The following is a 16,271-nucleotide window of genomic DNA, read 5'->3' on the forward strand; positions in this document are numbered from 1 at the left end:
TCGGAATGGGGCGGTAAGTCCGCCAACCACCATGGCGGAGTTGGCAGCTTAGCGCCATGGACCATGGTGCTAATAGCGCCATGTTCCTCCGCCAAGGTCCTAATGAGGGCCAATGTGTTTAGCAATACTGACCCTCACAAGTGGAAACCATCTGACAAGTTAATCAAGAAAGCAAAATCGTCTGCATACCAAACATTATTGGCTAGGAGGGAGAGCAGTGGCCCTACAGCAAGCACAAGTTCAGGACCATCCGTCTAATTGTTAGAGAGACATTCAAGAAAAGAGTCCCAAAAGGTGAAGCAATATGTCACACATTATAAGAAAGTAAATAGTGTAATAAATATGCTAGAACAAACAGGTTTCAACATGTTTACAATTCCCATTTTGTACGCTCAGTATGTGCTCTGCTGTAATACACAATAAGTATTATATGTTGTTTTATCCTATTTTGGGCATAATTCTCTGATGCTTATTTATTTAACTATAAAGTTAGGTTTCTAACACCACTTCTACTCATCTTTTGTTAAAAATGTCGGCTTTATTAGGCCTCTGCATAAGATAATCTCATTGAACCCATGGTACAGTTTGTTGTTTATTATGTTATTGAATTTAGCTACTGACTGAGAATATTATCACTTTATTTATTTTGCTTGTTTTTCCTTAACAGAGATGTTGTTTGTTTTAAGAAAAACTATTAAAATGTTTTATTCCTAAAGAAGTAGTACACGTCCTAATCTAATAAAGTGTTAACCAGGTTTCATTAACTTCTGAAAATCCTAGATTAATGGAGAATGTATACATCATTGTTATGGGTATGTTTGAAGGGGAAAACTTGTGTTAATGAGGAAGAAGCTGGTCACAGTGTGCACAGCTCACTTATTTGGTACTTTTTTTTCTAATGATGGGTCAGAGGATCTGGATAGGCCACACCAGGCAGTCGTTTCCTGTGAGCTCTTCAAAGCCATGTCACTTGAGGTCATTTTCTGTGAGGTCACAAGGTCAAAGTTCACGTCACATTTCCTGTGATGTCATGTCCTATCATTTCATTGGGTCAAATTGATGTGACATCATTTCCTGTGATGTCATCATTATGCTAATTACTATTTTTGAACCTTTAAGATTCCTACAGATTTTTGGTCACAGAATGTTGGCATGTATGATTTCCGTCGGCCAGGGAATGTCGGTGTTGTTCTCTTGGTTTTTGGATATAATCATGATTTCTGTCTTTCCTGGGTTGATTTTCAAGTTGTTGGTGTTTATCCAGTGAAAGACTTCTTTTAGACATTCTATTAGGGTTGAGTGATCGGCTTGAGTATCTTCGATTGTGTATATGATTTAAGTGTCGTCTGCGTAGATGTAGCATGTAATTTAGTATTTTTTGAAGATCCTGATTACTAGACTCTGGTAGATGTTGAAGTATAGTGGTGACCGTGAGGTTCCCTGTGGTACTCCACAGTCGTTAACTCGTGGAGTAGATTTGAAGGGTTTTATCCATACAGTTTCTGTTCTGTCTGCGAGGAATTATTTATTCCAGAGTAGTGCCATGTCCATTAAACCTAAATCTTTCAATCTTTTGGTTAGGGTGTCATGGCTTACTGTGTCGAAGGCTGCGGAGAGATCGAGCAGAATCAGAGCTGAGGTTGTGTTGGACTCTGCGTTTGTTTTTAGGTCGTTCCAGATGGATAGTAGTGCCAGTTCTGTTCCTCTTGTGGGTCTGAAACCGACTTGTGCTTGGTCTAGAAGTGGTGTTTTTCTACATGTTCTTGGGTTCATTTGTATACGTAAGTTTCTGGGAGTTTTGCCGGGTAGGGAATGTTTGAAATCGGTCTGTAGTTCGAGAGGTCTTTCACGTCGCCATTTGTGTTTTTTAAAAGCGGTTTAATATATGCTGATTTGAATGATCGTGGTACAGTTCCTGTTGTGAGTGAAATATTTAGGAGGTTTCTGTATTATTCTGATGGCGTTCCTTTTGCGAGGATTGATTTGTAGATGTCAGGGGGGCAGGGATCCATTTGTGATTCCGCTTTCTTGCTGTGTTTTACCAGCTTGACGAATGCCTCTGCTGATATTTCTGGAAAGTTTTGGAATTTGTGCTGTGGCTCCTCATCAGGTCCGGTTAGTTGAGTGTTAGGGTTGATTGGTCTGTTTTGTATGATTTGTCGGATGTCATTGATTTTGTTCCTGAAATGGTCTGCCAAGTCGTTGCATAGTTTCTCTGATGGGGTTGGAGTGTTGTCGCAACCAGGTGGGTTTCTCATTTCTTTTATGATGTTGAACATTTCTTTTTGTGTGTTGGTGGCATTGGTATTCTGTCATCATAATGCCTTCTCTTTGCATTTTGAATTTCCTTCGTGTATGATCGGATTTGTTTCTGGAACTGGGTTTTCTTGTCTTGGTTGTATTCTTTCCTCCATTCCAATTCCAGATTCATGTTCTTTTTCATGGTGCTTAGTAGTGTGGTGAACCATTTTCCTATTGCTCTTTTTCTTGAGGGGGTAAATGGTTTTTCCGGGGCGATGTTTTCAATTGTATCAGCAATCCATTTGTGGAGTAGGTTCGCTTTCCCATCTAGGTCTGCCAGATCCAGTTCTGTTGTTGAAGGTTTGGTCATCTGCAGTTTTTCCATTAGGTTGCTTGCTTTGACGGTTTTCCAGTTTCTTTTGTGGTGGTTGTGAGCTTGAGGGGCTGGATGCTGACTTGAGTTGGTAGTGTGATCACGAATGGGATGATGAGATGGTTGCTCCACAGTATTTGTATCAGTGATGCCGTGGTGATACGTTTTATCTTGGCGAAGATTGCTTCAAGGGTGTGTCCTGCCGAGTGTGTTGCCCCTTTGACCAACTGTTGTAATTTCATGGTTGTTAACTGCCCTATTAGTGAGTTTTGAAAGTTGGTGTGTTTTTCTTGGAACCAAATGTTGAAGTCCCCCAGGATTATTAGATATTCGCGCTCGATGGCTATGTTGGTGATGGCTTCTATGAAGTTGTTGACAAAAGTGGCATATATGTCGGTGGTCTGTAAACCAGTATGAATTTGATGTTTGTTTTTGGATTTGCTGATAGGTGTATGACCATTGTTTCGCAGTTGATGATGTTAAGACGTTCGTCTGTTTTTACTTTCAGATGTTCTTTGAATGCTATTGCGAGGCCTCCTCCTTTTTTTATTTTTCCTGTTTACCTGAAGGCATTTGAAGTTGGTGGATAGGCAGCTTTGGAGTGTGATTTTGTAGTTGTCATCCAGCCATGTTTCTGTGATGAATAAGATGTCGATGCCGTTGTCCCATGGAAGGTCGAAGATCTCTGTTGAGTGTTTTGACATGGATCTTTGGTTAATTGGGTTGCAGTGGATTTTAAAGGTGTAGTTTGGTTTGTGCTTTAATGTCAGTGTTGTCTTCTGACTGGTGTTAAGGTTTCCTTCCAGATCGATCTCTAGTTGAGGTGTTGGTACAGTTGTGTCTGTGTCGTCGAAAAGTTCTTCTAGGTTCAGTCTTGGGTTTTTGTTTTCATCAGGCTCCTCTATTAAATTTTGTGGCTGTCGAGTGAAAGGTCCTCTTGTTTTGGTGATGTAAGGTGTTAGTGTGTCGATTATGTTCTTGTTATTTCTAGCTTTGTCCGTTCTTCTTCTGCGTGGTTGTGTTTGGTTGTCAGTTGTGCTTGATTTGTACATTGGGTTGGCTTGTTCTGGTGAGTGGTTATTTGCGAGTTATGGAGTTAGGTAGAGGGATTTTTCTCTTCTCTCGGTGCTGGTTCTGTTGTCGTTCCTGTCTCTGGGAGTGTGTTCTGCAGTTGTGAGTCTTCAGTGGTGTTCAGTTGGGTTTGTTCTTTCTGGTCTTTGCCTTCCCTTTGGTCCCATTCTTTTGTGTGGCATTTTGAGCTTGAGCGTTTTTTGTTGGTTTTTCATTGGTTCGTTGATGCAGAGTTGGTCTTTTGGCTTTTGGTCCGACTGTCTTATGGTGTTGGACTGGGTGTGGGGGAATGTCTGGTACAAGCTCTGTCTGTTCGGATGGTCTAGTCAGGTGATATTGTTGGGGTAGTTCAGTCGCTGTCTCCAGTTAGGGTTGTCCGGTTGGGGAGGTTTACTAGGGTTATATAGCTGGGATATTCCAGTGGCTGTCCCTAATGTGGGTCTCCCTGGAAGAGGCTTACTGCAGTAAACAAAACTCTGTGGTGTGAAGCAGTGTATAGCTAATAACTAGAGAATTGTCCTAGTGGACGCAAACTGATAATCACAGTGCTATCTTAGGGGGCACGGGCTAATAATGACAGTACCATTCTATAGTGATCTTTTCTAGATGTGAATTTGGTGAATGTGTGCTAATCTCTAAGGTTAGTGCTCAGTCACATAATCACAGTGCTATCTTAGAGGCCGCAAGCTAGTAATCACGGTGCTATCCTAGAGGTGTTCAAGTTAATAATCCTAGAGGGCACAAGCTAATAATCACAGTCCTATTCTAGAGATGTTCATGCTAATAATCTTAGAGGGCACAAGCTAATAATCGCAATATAGTCCTAGAGGGCACAAGCTAATAATCACAGTGTGGTCCTAGAGGGCACCAGCTAATAATCACAGTCCTATTCTAAGGTGTTCAAGCTAATAATTGTAGAGGGCACAAGCTAATAATCACAGTACTATTGTAGGGTGTTCAAGCTAATAATCCTAGAGGGCACACATTCATTACCACAGTGCAGTGTGGTCCTTGAGGGCACAAGCTAATAATCACAGTGTGGTCCTAGAGGGCACAAGCTAATAATCACAGTACTATTCTAGGGTGTTCAAGCTAATAATCTTAGAGGGCACAAGCTAATAATCACAGCGTAGTCCTAGAGGGCACAAGCTAATAATCACAGTACTATTCTAGGGTGTTCAAGCTAATAATCTTAGAGGGCACAAGCCAATAATAACAGTGTAGTCCTAGAGGGCACAAGATAATAATCACAGTACTATTCTAGGGTGTTCAAGCTAATAATCTTAGAGGGCACAAGCCAATAATAACAGTGTAGTCCTAGAGGGCACAAGATAATAATCACAGTACTATTCTAGGGTGTTCAAGCTAATAATCTTAGAGGGCACACACTAATAATCACATTGTAGTCCTAGAGGGCACAAGCTAATAATCACAGTACTATTCTAGGGTGTTCAAGATAATATTCTTAGAGGGCACAAGCTAATAATCACAATGTGGTCCTAGAGGGCACAAGCCAATAACCACAGTGTGGTCCTAGAGGGCACAAGTTAATAATCACAGTACTATTCTAGGGTGTTCAAGCTAATAATCTTAGAGGGCACAAACTAATAATCACAATACTATTCTAGGGTGTTCAAGCTAATAATCTTAGAGGGCACAAGCCAATAATAACAGTGTAGTCCTAGAGGGCACAAGATAATAATCACAGTACTATTCTAGGGTGTTCAAGCTAATAATCTTAGAGGGCACACACTAATAATCACATTGTAGTCCTAGAGGGCACAAGCTAATAATCACAGTACTATTCTAGGATGTTCAAGATAATATTCCTAGAGGGCACAAGCTAATAATCACAATGTGGTCCTAGAGGGCACAAGCCAATAACCACAGTGTGGTCCTAGAGGGCACAAGTTAATAATCACAATACTATTCTAGGGTGTTCAAGCTAATAATCTTAGAGAGCACAAGCTAATAATAACAGAGTAGTCCTAGAGGACACAAGCTAATAATCACAGTACTATTCTAGGGTGTTCAAGCTAATAATCTTAGAGGGCAGAGCTAATAATCTCAATACTATTCTAGGGTGTTCAATCTAAGAATTTTAGAGAGCAGAAGCTAATAATCACAGCGTAGTCCTAGAGGACACAAGCTAATAATTACAGTACTATTCTAGGGTGTTCAAGCTAATAATCTTAGAGGGCACAAGCTAATAATAACAGCGTAGTCCTAGAGGGCACAAGCTAATAATCATAGTGTGGACCTAGAGGCCACAGGCTAATAATCACTGTGTGGTCCTAGAGGGCACAGGCTAATAATCACAGTGTGGTCCTAGAGGGCACAAGCTAATAATCACTGTGTGGTCCTACAGGGCACAAGCTAATAATCATAGTGTGGTCCTAGAGGGCACATGCTAATAATCATAGTGTGGTCCTAGAGGGCACAAGCTAATAAACACAGTGTGGTCCTAGAGGGCACAAGCTAATAATCATAGTGTGGTCCTAGAGGGCACAGGCTATTAATCATAGTGTGGCCCTGGAGGGCACAAGCAAATAATCATAGTGTGGTCCTAGAGGGCACAGGCTAATAATCACAGTGTGGTCCTAGAGGGCACAGGCTAATAATCACAGTGTGGTCCTAGAGGGCACAAGCTAATAATAACAGTGTAGTCCTAGAGGGCACAAGATAATAATCACAGTACTATTCTAGGGTGTTCAAGCTAATAATCTTAGAGGGCACACACTAATAATCACATTGTAGTCCTAGAGGGCACAAGCTAATAATCACAGTACTATTCTAGGGTGTTCAAGATAATATTCCTAGAGGGCACAAGCTAATAATCACAATGTGGTCCTAGAGGGCACAAGCCAATAACCACAGTGTGGTCCTAGAGGGCACAAGTTAATAATCACAATACTATTCTAGGGTGTTCAAGCTAATAATCTTAGAGAGCACAAGCTAATAATAACAGAGTAGTCCTAGAGGACACAAGCTAATAATCACAGTACTATTCTAGGGTGTTCAAGATAATAATCTTAGAGGGCACAAGCCAATAATAACAGTGTAGTCCTAGAGGGCACAAGATAATAATCACAGTACTATTCTAGGGTGTTCAAGCTAATAATCCTAGAGGGCACAAGCTAATAATAACAGCGTAGTCCTAGAGGGCACAAGCTAATAATCATAGTGTGGACCTAGAGGCCATAGGCTAATAATCACTGTGTGGTCCTAGAGGGCACAGGCTAATAATCACAGTGTGGTCCTAGAGGGCACAAGCTAATAATCACTGTGTGGTACTACAGGGCACAAGCTAATAATCATAGTGTGGTCCTAGAGGGCACAGGCTAATAATCATAGTGTGGTCCTAGAGGGCACAAGCTAATAAACACAGTGTGGTCCTAGAGGGCACAAGCTAATAATCATAGTGTGGTCCTAGAGGGCACAGGCTAATAATCATAGTGTGGTCCTAGAGGGCACAGGCTATTAATCATAGTGTGGCCCTGGAGGGCACAAGCAAATAATCATAGTGTGGTCCTAGAGGGCACAGGCTAATAATCACAGTGTGGTCCTAGAGGGCACAGGCTAATAATCACAGTGTGGTCCTAGAGGGCACAAGCTAATAATCACTGTGTGGTCCTACAGGGCACAAGCTAATAATCATAGTGTGGTCCTAGAGGGCACATGCTAATAATCATAGTGTGGTCCTAGAGGGCACAAGCTAATAAACACAGTGTGGTCCTAGAGGGCACAAGCTAATAATCATAGTGTGGTCCTAGAGGGCACAGGCTATTAATCATAGTGTGGCCCTGGAGGGCACAAGCAAATAATCATAGTGTGGTCCTAGAGGGCACAGGCTAATAATCACAGTGTGGTCCTAGAGGGCACAGGCTAATAATCACAGTGTGGTCCTAGAGGGCACAAGCTAATAATAACAGTGTAGTCCTAGAGGGCACAAGATAATAATCACAGTACTATTCTAGGGTGTTCAAGCTAATAATCTTAGAGGGCACACACTAATAATCACATTGTAGTCCTAGAGGGCACAAGCTAATAATCACAGTACTATTCTAGGGTGTTCAAGATAATATTCCTAGAGGGCACAAGCTAATAATCACAATGTGGTCCTAGAGGGCACAAGCCAATAACCACAGTGTGGTCCTAGAGGGCACAAGTTAATAATCACAATACTATTCTAGGGTGTTCAAGCTAATAATCTTAGAGAGCACAAGCTAATAATAACAGAGTAGTCCTAGAGGACACAAGCTAATAATCACAGTACTATTCTAGGGTGTTCAAGATAATAATCTTAGAGGGCACAAGCCAATAATAACAGTGTAGTCCTAGAGGGCACAAGATAATAATCACAGTACTATTCTAGGGTGTTCAAGCTAATAATCCTAGAGGGCACAAGCTAATAATAACAGCGTAGTCCTAGAGGGCACAAGCTAATAATCATAGTGTGGACCTAGAGGCCATAGGCTAATAATCACTGTGTGGTCCTAGAGGGCACAGGCTAATAATCACAGTGTGGTCCTAGAGGGCACAAGCTAATAATCACTGTGTGGTACTACAGGGCACAAGCTAATAATCATAGTGTGGTCCTAGAGGGCACAGGCTAATAATCATAGTGTGGTCCTAGAGGGCACAAGCTAATAAACACAGTGTGGTCCTAGAGGGCACAAGCTAATAATCATAGTGTGGTCCTAGAGGGCACAGGCTAATAATCATAGTGTGGTCCTAGAGGGCACAGGCTATTAATCATAGTGTGGCCCTGGAGGGCACAAGCAAATAATCATAGTGTGGTCCTAGAGGGCACAGGCTAATAATCACAGTGTGGTCCTAGAGGGCACAGGCTAATAATCACAGTGTGGTCCTAGAGGGCACAAGCTAATAATAACAGTGTAGTCCTAGAGGGCACAAGATAATAATCACAGTACTATTCTAGGTTGTTCAAGCTAATAATCTTAGAGAGCAGAGCTAATAATCTCAATACTATTCTAGGGTGTTCAATCTAAGAATTTTAGAGAGCAGAAGCTAATAATCACAGCGTAGTCCTAGAGGACACAAGCTAATAATTACAGTACTATTCTAGGGTGTTCAAGCTAATAATCCTAGAGGGCACAAGCTAATAATAACAGCGTAGTCCTAGAGGGCACAAGCTAATAATCATAGTGTGGACCTAGAGGCCACAGGCTAATAATCACTGTGTGGTCCTAGAGGGCACAGGCTAATAATCACAGTGTGGTCCTAGAGGGCACAAGCTAATAACCACTGTGTGGTCCTACAGGGCACAAGCTAATAATCATAGTGTGGTCCTAGAGGGCACAGGCTAATAATCATAGTGTGGTCCTAGAGGGCACAAGCTAATACACACAGTGTGGTCCTAGAGGGCACAAGCTAATAATCATAGTGTGGTCCTAGAGGGCACAGGCTAATAATCATAGTGTGGTCCTAGAGGGCACAGGCTATTAATCATAGTGTGGCCCTGGAGGGCACAAGCAAATAATCATAGTGTGGTCCTAGAGGGCACAGGCTAATAATCACAGTGTGGTCCTAGAGGGCACAGGCTAATAATCACAGTGTGGTCCTAGAGGGCACAAGCTAATAATCAGAGTGTGGACCTAGAGGGCACAAGCTAATAATCACAGTGTGGTCCTAGAGAGCACAAGCTAATAATCACTGTACTATCACAGTGTAAGTAGGTTTGTTATGTGGAAGGGCTTCCAGAATAGAGTGATTGCTCTACTCCCCACTGTGGCCACTCTTACCTTGTTTGTTGCTGCTGGTTGACGAGCTGGCCGCTGGCTTCACCTGTTGACACCTGCCAACACAACCTGGAGCCGCCTCTGTTGAAGCCGCCCTTTGTCTTGGGCTCTTTGCCGCAGGGGCTGCCGGGCATAGGGCTGCCCTGGGAAGGCCTGTTAAAACCAGCGAACTGGCCAATCACTGGTGGAGGGAGGGCTGGGTGGCGGGCACAGGGAGATGAACAGTGGAGAGGTTAGCTGGGGAAGCGAGGCAGCACATGGGGCTTGGGGGCAACCAGGGGCAGGGCCCAAGATTTCAAAAAGCCTGCGAGGGTCGGGGGACCGAAATCAGCTCACCTGGGAACACCGGATGGCACAGGCGTTATCCCACAGTGTGGCTGCTCATGGACATAGCCAAACAAAGATTCAGCCAATCACGGGTGGAGGGAGGGCTGGGAGGCGAGCGGACGGAGGGGAACAGTGGAGAGGGAGCCGGGTTAGCAAGGCAGCACGTGGGGTCTGGGGGCAACCAGGGGCAGGGTCAAAGATTTCAAAAGACCTGCGAGGGTTAGGGGACCAAAATCAGCTCACCTGGGAACTCTGGATGGCACGATGGCACCGTCCTACCAACTTTTGTCCTGTCTCTCTTCTACTTCACTATTCCAAAATCTTAGAGCGAGGACTCTTTGAGTTTGTTGACACACACAACCTTCGGGATCCTCTACAGAGCAAACATTCCTCAATGGCAGCAACTACATCTATTCCGCTTGCCATGCTAACGTTAATCTATTCTTATTCTTCTCAACCTCTCTTCTCCCTTCGATACCGTCAACCATTTTGCCCTTCTCTCAACACTAATTTTCCTAGGGATCAGGGAAAAGTTCCTTGCTTGGTTTGCTTCATATCTTGCCTCCAGACACTTCCAGGTTTCCTGGAGCAGCCTTACCTCCGTACTTACTCCCCTTACTGTTGGTGTTTCCCAGGAGTCAGTCCTGGATCCACCTCTCTTCACTCTCTATATCTTGGCTCTTGGCATCTTGATCTCCTCCTATGGCTGCTCCCATCAACTCTTAGCTGCTGACACTCACATCTTCTTCTCTTTTACCATCCTTAGCTGATGAGCTCCGGTCAAACATTTCTAACTGTCTCTCCGCCATCACATACTGGATGGCATCTCACTTGCTCCTGCACAACTTCACCAAGACTGACGTTCTCTACTTCCCATCCAAACAAAGTATCTCTTCCTCTCCCTCTTCTATTCTTGTATCCCGACAACCTTCCCAACTCTGCTTCTACTCGCAACCTTGGTGTCATCTTCGACCCATCTCACAACTTCTTGCTCTTCATCTCGCTCCAAATCTGCCACAACAGTCATACTTAATCTCCTCAACATCAGAAAAATAACACATCTTCTTCCCTTCAACAATGCTACTTAACTAATCTCCATTTTAGTACTCTCTTGACCTGATTACTAAGCTACTCTATTCTATGTCCTTCTCAACTATGCTTTTTCACCTCTCGACAAAGTCCTCAACTTTGCCGTCCGTACACTCTTTAACCTTCTCTGATTCACTTCCACGTCCTCAGCCCGTCCTCAGTTAGGCTGGTTGTCTATGAGAGGGCAAAGTATAAACTCATTTTCATCATCTTCAATACTATACACAGACTTGCCCCACCCTAATTATTGGCCCTTCTCACTCCCTACTCTTCCCCTTGTTCCCTACGATCGTCCTCGGCTCACCACCTTTCCACCTCTCATGCCACCTGTGCTCCCTCTTGTTTCTTCTCTCTTCCTCTGCTCGCTCCCTTACTCTGGAATGCTCTTCCTCTCCCACTCTTTCTCTACTTAAATTCCACCTTCTATATCTAGTCCTTTCTGAAGAATCACTTTCATAGCAATCTACACCACCATATCCCCCTGTTCTCCTCTCCCCCTGCCTCTCTACGACAACCCCATGGCACTTATACCTCACCCCTTCATCCTAAAACATAGCGCTTCTTCCACTATCCCGTTCCTATATCATGCTTTACTGTCCTTGTCCCCAGTTCATCATCTGGTCTTATGCCCACATCCTGTCACCCCTTGTTAAGGACACTGGTTATCTGCTCTGTAAATCAATGTGCCAAAAATGCATTATTGTCTCTGAAATTTTCATTAAATACATTTAAGATGTTGAGTTCACTGGGTCTATTGCAAAGCCTCTTAATGTTTTCAGAAAACGCTTTTCTTGAGATTGCTAAACTCAAATCTTATTTTCATTTGCCTTTTAAGGTCATCATTAATGGTGTGACTGAAATTGTGCCTTTTTAAAAAATGACAATATTAATGTGTTGCCCTCAGATAGCTATATATGTGTTTAATGTCGTTTGATTATGTGTTTCCCTGGATTGGCACATGCTCTGAATGATATAGCACCCAGCAACCACCAGGCAATGTTCATGATGACCATGGCAGAGTGGTGTTTAAGGTAAACACATCAAGTACTGCACTTCACTATTTCAATGGTGCAAAGAGTCACCCTGGGGAATGCAAATCCATGAGAACATTTAATGGAAAAACATTTTCTAATGCCCAGACCCATGCACTGTGCAGTGCAAAATAACTAATTTGTGAATCATCCAGTTCAGTTGTGGGACAGTCAGTCATGTGTTATTTATTGTTGCTTTGTAAGGCGCCAACTACAGAGCGCTGATTAGGAGCCACTTGTCAGGTGACGGACTCCCTGTCAGCCGCACCGAGTCGCCGTAGGACGGGTTTTGACTTCATGACATGTGATATCTTAAGAATAATGACTATCTTTCTTTTAGATATTCCAGGGCCATTGGACCCTAACAGGAACCCCTATGATAATGACTTGAGTGCCACGCAACGGATGGTCGCACCATCGCAGGCAACATCAGAGGCTAATGGTGGCACGGTCAAGAAAGGTAGGAGTGGATTCCGGGACCTTCTCACGCAGATGCTCAGGTCAAAGCCCAGCCAGACTGGTGACAAAAAAACCCACCCTTTACCAAGTAAGAATGATTCCTTATAGTTAATGTACAGAAATACCTCATCCACTCAGTTATACCTGTAAAAGAGTATAAGTTATCGCTCATGGAATTAACATCTCCCAATCCACTCTAATTCTGAAAGGAGTTGGAGAAGCCCTACGCCCAGGATTGTCACTGTCGCTCATTGGTGCACAGAAGACTTTGGTATTGCACTGCAAACATGAACAACCTAGTCCTGTGCGAAGCTATGGCACTGCTGGGCCCATCAATACTTGATAATATTTAAACAATAAGTACCTGTTCCATGGGCTGGCCCGAGCATAGCGAGTGGCTTTAACTTGGATCCAGCCGGTACAGCCTGTGGAATGCCTGCTTATTGCTATTAGCCCCCCAGGTTTGGGTGCTGAAAGCAATGTATTTTGTATGAATACTTAACTAAGATGGCCGCAGTGGAGCTGGAAGACTCAGCTCCAAAGGGAGCCCCTTTTCCATTTCCATGGCGGCCCGGGAGGCTGGAGCGGTGGTGGTGATTGAGCTGTCGCCAAAAGAATAAGGCGAGTGAGGTAGAGGGGTCGTGAGGTGAGGTAATAGTGATCAAGGGAAGGGGAGGGTGAAAGGAAGATGCCGGGGCGGCAGCCATCAAGTTTCTTGAAATGCAGGCTTGGATCGTGGCCTCGGTGCTAAAAGAAGAGAACCTTTAGAACGACTATTCATTGTTTTGGTGCACAAAGGGGACAACGACGTTTGTGTGTGGAGTTGAAGCGTCTCAACCAGAACATAGTTGTGGGCTGCCACTCTCTCCTAAACATCAGCAAGAGGATCAGCTTAATCAATAAAGCAAAGGCTTTCATTTTTCATTTTCATTCATACACTGCACTTGAATTCAGCTTTTCCCTCAACTCTTAACAGCCTCTCTCATGCCAATTTGAACTTTTCAATTTTAACACATGACATTGGGCAGGCTGTTTGAAGACGTTATGCACCTTTAGAAGAATAAAACATTACATTGGCTTCTTATATCGCGCTTCCTTCAATCCTTCCAGACAACAGCCTCTAAGCGGTTTGTCTGTGACTGGGTACCAAACCCGTGCTGCTCAGTCTAGTATTGTTTCCAGGAAGAACTCGTGCCCCTAAGCTATCGTCCTGCACAAAGAAGGATGTCTTTATGTTCCGACATGAAGCACAGATGTGTAGATCCACTGAAAGCGATTTTGGGAATTTTTCAGGAAAAGAAGTTGACACTACTCAATAAAGAAAAGCGTAAACTGGTCTGTGAGAAAATATTTGGGTCACTGTATATTTGCAGAAGACTTTAAATGTAAGCTAGACTTGCTGTAAGGTGACTGCACAGCTCAGTCTCCCTTGTCCAAAGAAGGCTGCTTTCTTTTCAGACCAGTGCAAATGCAATTTACATTTTATGAGATGATGTTTACCATTGGTAAACCCTTACAGAGACTCTTTAAGAAAAGAGAGAAGTGTCAGTGGTCCTTGGAATACCAAAGGCGAAGGAGACCATTAGTAAACCACGAGTGTTACAGTCAATTTGCACAAACGAGAACAATATTCTAATGCCTGCAATTGTACTTTACCTTTGCTTCTCGGTCCTTAAGACCTGCTAAGAGTGGTGGAATGGGAACCAAAAGAGGCCCTGGAAATAATGTTCAAAGTGGCCCATCCAGCAAGCCCAACACTTTTCCTATGGGGGAATTTAGAAATGCCACACTAAAGAGGCCCAGGGTGCAGAGGCCTACTGGGAATTCTCCAGAGTTCCCTAAAGGCCAGCCGACCCCTGCCTGCCAATAATAATGTGTGCGTCATCGAAAGAGAAGGCTGTGTGTGTGTGAGCTGTGCAACGTTTCTGGCAGTTTGTTTTGTACGCTTAATTCACCCTGTATCACCACATAGACCACTCCTTGAAGTACTTACTACAGGTGGGACTGAAACTGTCTCCGAGAATGGCAATGCTCACCTGGCCATAAGGGTATCTTATTCACCAAACAAGCTTTCTTTAAGGGAAAGGTTTTAGAGGCCTGGGGTTGATGAACCTGTTGAAAAAGTAAACCTTTAAAGACAATGCTGTGTAGCCCCATCACACAAGCCCTTGGCATTGCAGACACATGAATGAGATCCCTCACAACACATTCCTTTATTGCAACATGGCATTAAGACAACAGCCAGTAAACTGGTGGGAAGGGCACGAACGCCATTGTAAGAAGAACCAAACCCCCATGGCATTAATAGCATTATACCTTTAATACCTTCCTTTGAAAACGTTGTGCGGGCTGCTACCGTATAGCACAAATATGGCATCATCGATAATTAAAACAGTGATTTTTATTCACAACAAACATGTCTGGTTTGGATTCTAGGTTATTTTCTGCTCTGCGTTTTCCCATATTGCTGAAGCTGCTGATCTCCCAGGCACATAACAGTGTCACTTTCCGTGCATTTAGAAATCCAGGTTTCTTGGGTCTTCTAAATGCTTTTGATTTTATCAGGCACATTGTAATGTCTCCAATCATGCTTTTACAAGTTGTTTTTCTTAAGATTGCTTCACTCAAATCCTGTTTTCATTTGCGTTTGAAATCATTTCTGGTGACTTAGTGTGATTATTCTTTTGTATGAAAATGAAAATGTAAAGGAGTGGCAGGGGCTGTCTAGCAGTCACCCCGATCAAAACCCCCCACCACAAGAACAGAAGACACAGCCATAGGGCAAAGTTTACTGTCTTTATTCTCTAACAAATGACAGGGATCACACTAGAAAAACATATATTCTCCAGAGCTCTCGCGTCTTCTGAGTGTGTGGTACCTAAGAGTGATGTCACAAAACCAAGGTCCATCCCCGAAACCTATTTGGTTTGGTTTTTGGTTCCCTTCCCTGTCAATCAGTCAACATTTAATGCTTATTGGGTGAGTTTGGATCCAACTAGGTCCTCCTGTCTGGAAGTGTCACAGGCAGCGGTCCAGTATTACCTTGCTGTAGAACTGGCCCAACCTATTTCCCCCCTGCATTCGTTGCCCATTGTTCACTGTGACCCGTCCAACATCTAACCATTGGTCCCTGTGCCTTCTGCACATAAAGCCCTGCGGGCTGTGCACCTCCTTCAAATAGAACAATTGTCTCTTGTAGTTATTGGCCATTGCCACCACAGCACCAGTGTATTGTTCTCTACTGTGCCTGCAGCCACTGCACATTGTTACCTTTTGCCCTTGCAACCTATTGCACCCTGGCTTGAGGCGCCTGTGACAAAGTTCCCCGCCTGTTCTTGAGTGCCTGTTGTTGGGTAACCAAGCGGGGTGGTTACCTCCCCAAGCTAGAGGATGATGGACCCGGGGGTGTAATGGGGATGGACCCCAGGAGACCTTCACTTGGTCCTCAAAAGGCAAGGAAGAGTCATATTGTGGCAACTTGGGATGAGGTCACTTTAAGGAGCACAGCCCATAGTCCTGGGAAGCAGAGCCCATGTGTGATAAGGGAAATCGGGATCTTCACATCCCCAAAACATATTGCTTTAGCTTACACAGACGCGGGGACTCTGTGGGTACTTTCCCCTATGGCTGCTCCCATCAACTCTTAGCTGCTGACACTCACATCTTCTTCTCTTTTACCATCCTTAGCTGATGAGCTCCGGTCAAACATTTCTAACTGTCTCTCCGCCATCACATACTGGATGGCATCTCACTTGCTCCTGCACAACTTCACCAAGACTGACGTTCTCTACTTCCCATCCAAACAAAGTATCTCTTCCTCTCCCTCTTCTATTCTTGTATCCCGACAACCTTCCCAACTCTGCTTCTACTCGCAACCTTGGTGTCATCTTCGACCCATCTCACAACTTCTTGCTCTTC

The 16,271-nt window shown here is 43.8% G+C and overlaps 1 protein-coding gene across 9 annotated transcripts in view; it reads left to right on the forward strand.

The window, feature by feature from the left end:
* LOC138453236 (circularly permutated Ras protein 1-like) overlaps positions 1–16,271 on the forward strand; it is a 332,082-nt gene that overhangs the window by 185,678 nt on the left and 130,133 nt on the right. For 6 of the 9 annotated variants that reach the window (XM_069605933.1, XM_069605959.1, XM_069605900.1 and 3 more), the window contains one exon: positions 12,235–12,441. In XM_069605933.1, the coding sequence (XP_069462034.1) occupies positions 12,235–12,441 (207 nt within the window). The remainder of the gene's footprint in view (positions 1–12,234; positions 12,442–16,271) is intronic. The other 3 variants (XM_069605940.1, XM_069605910.1, XM_069605949.1) reach the window with 1 other exon arrangement.

Source organism: Ambystoma mexicanum, chromosome 1p (assembly GCF_040938575.1).
Source record: "Ambystoma mexicanum isolate Mex_15411 chromosome 1p, UKY_AmexF1_1, whole genome shotgun sequence".
Lineage (NCBI taxonomy): Eukaryota > Metazoa > Chordata > Amphibia > Caudata > Ambystomatidae > Ambystoma > Ambystoma mexicanum.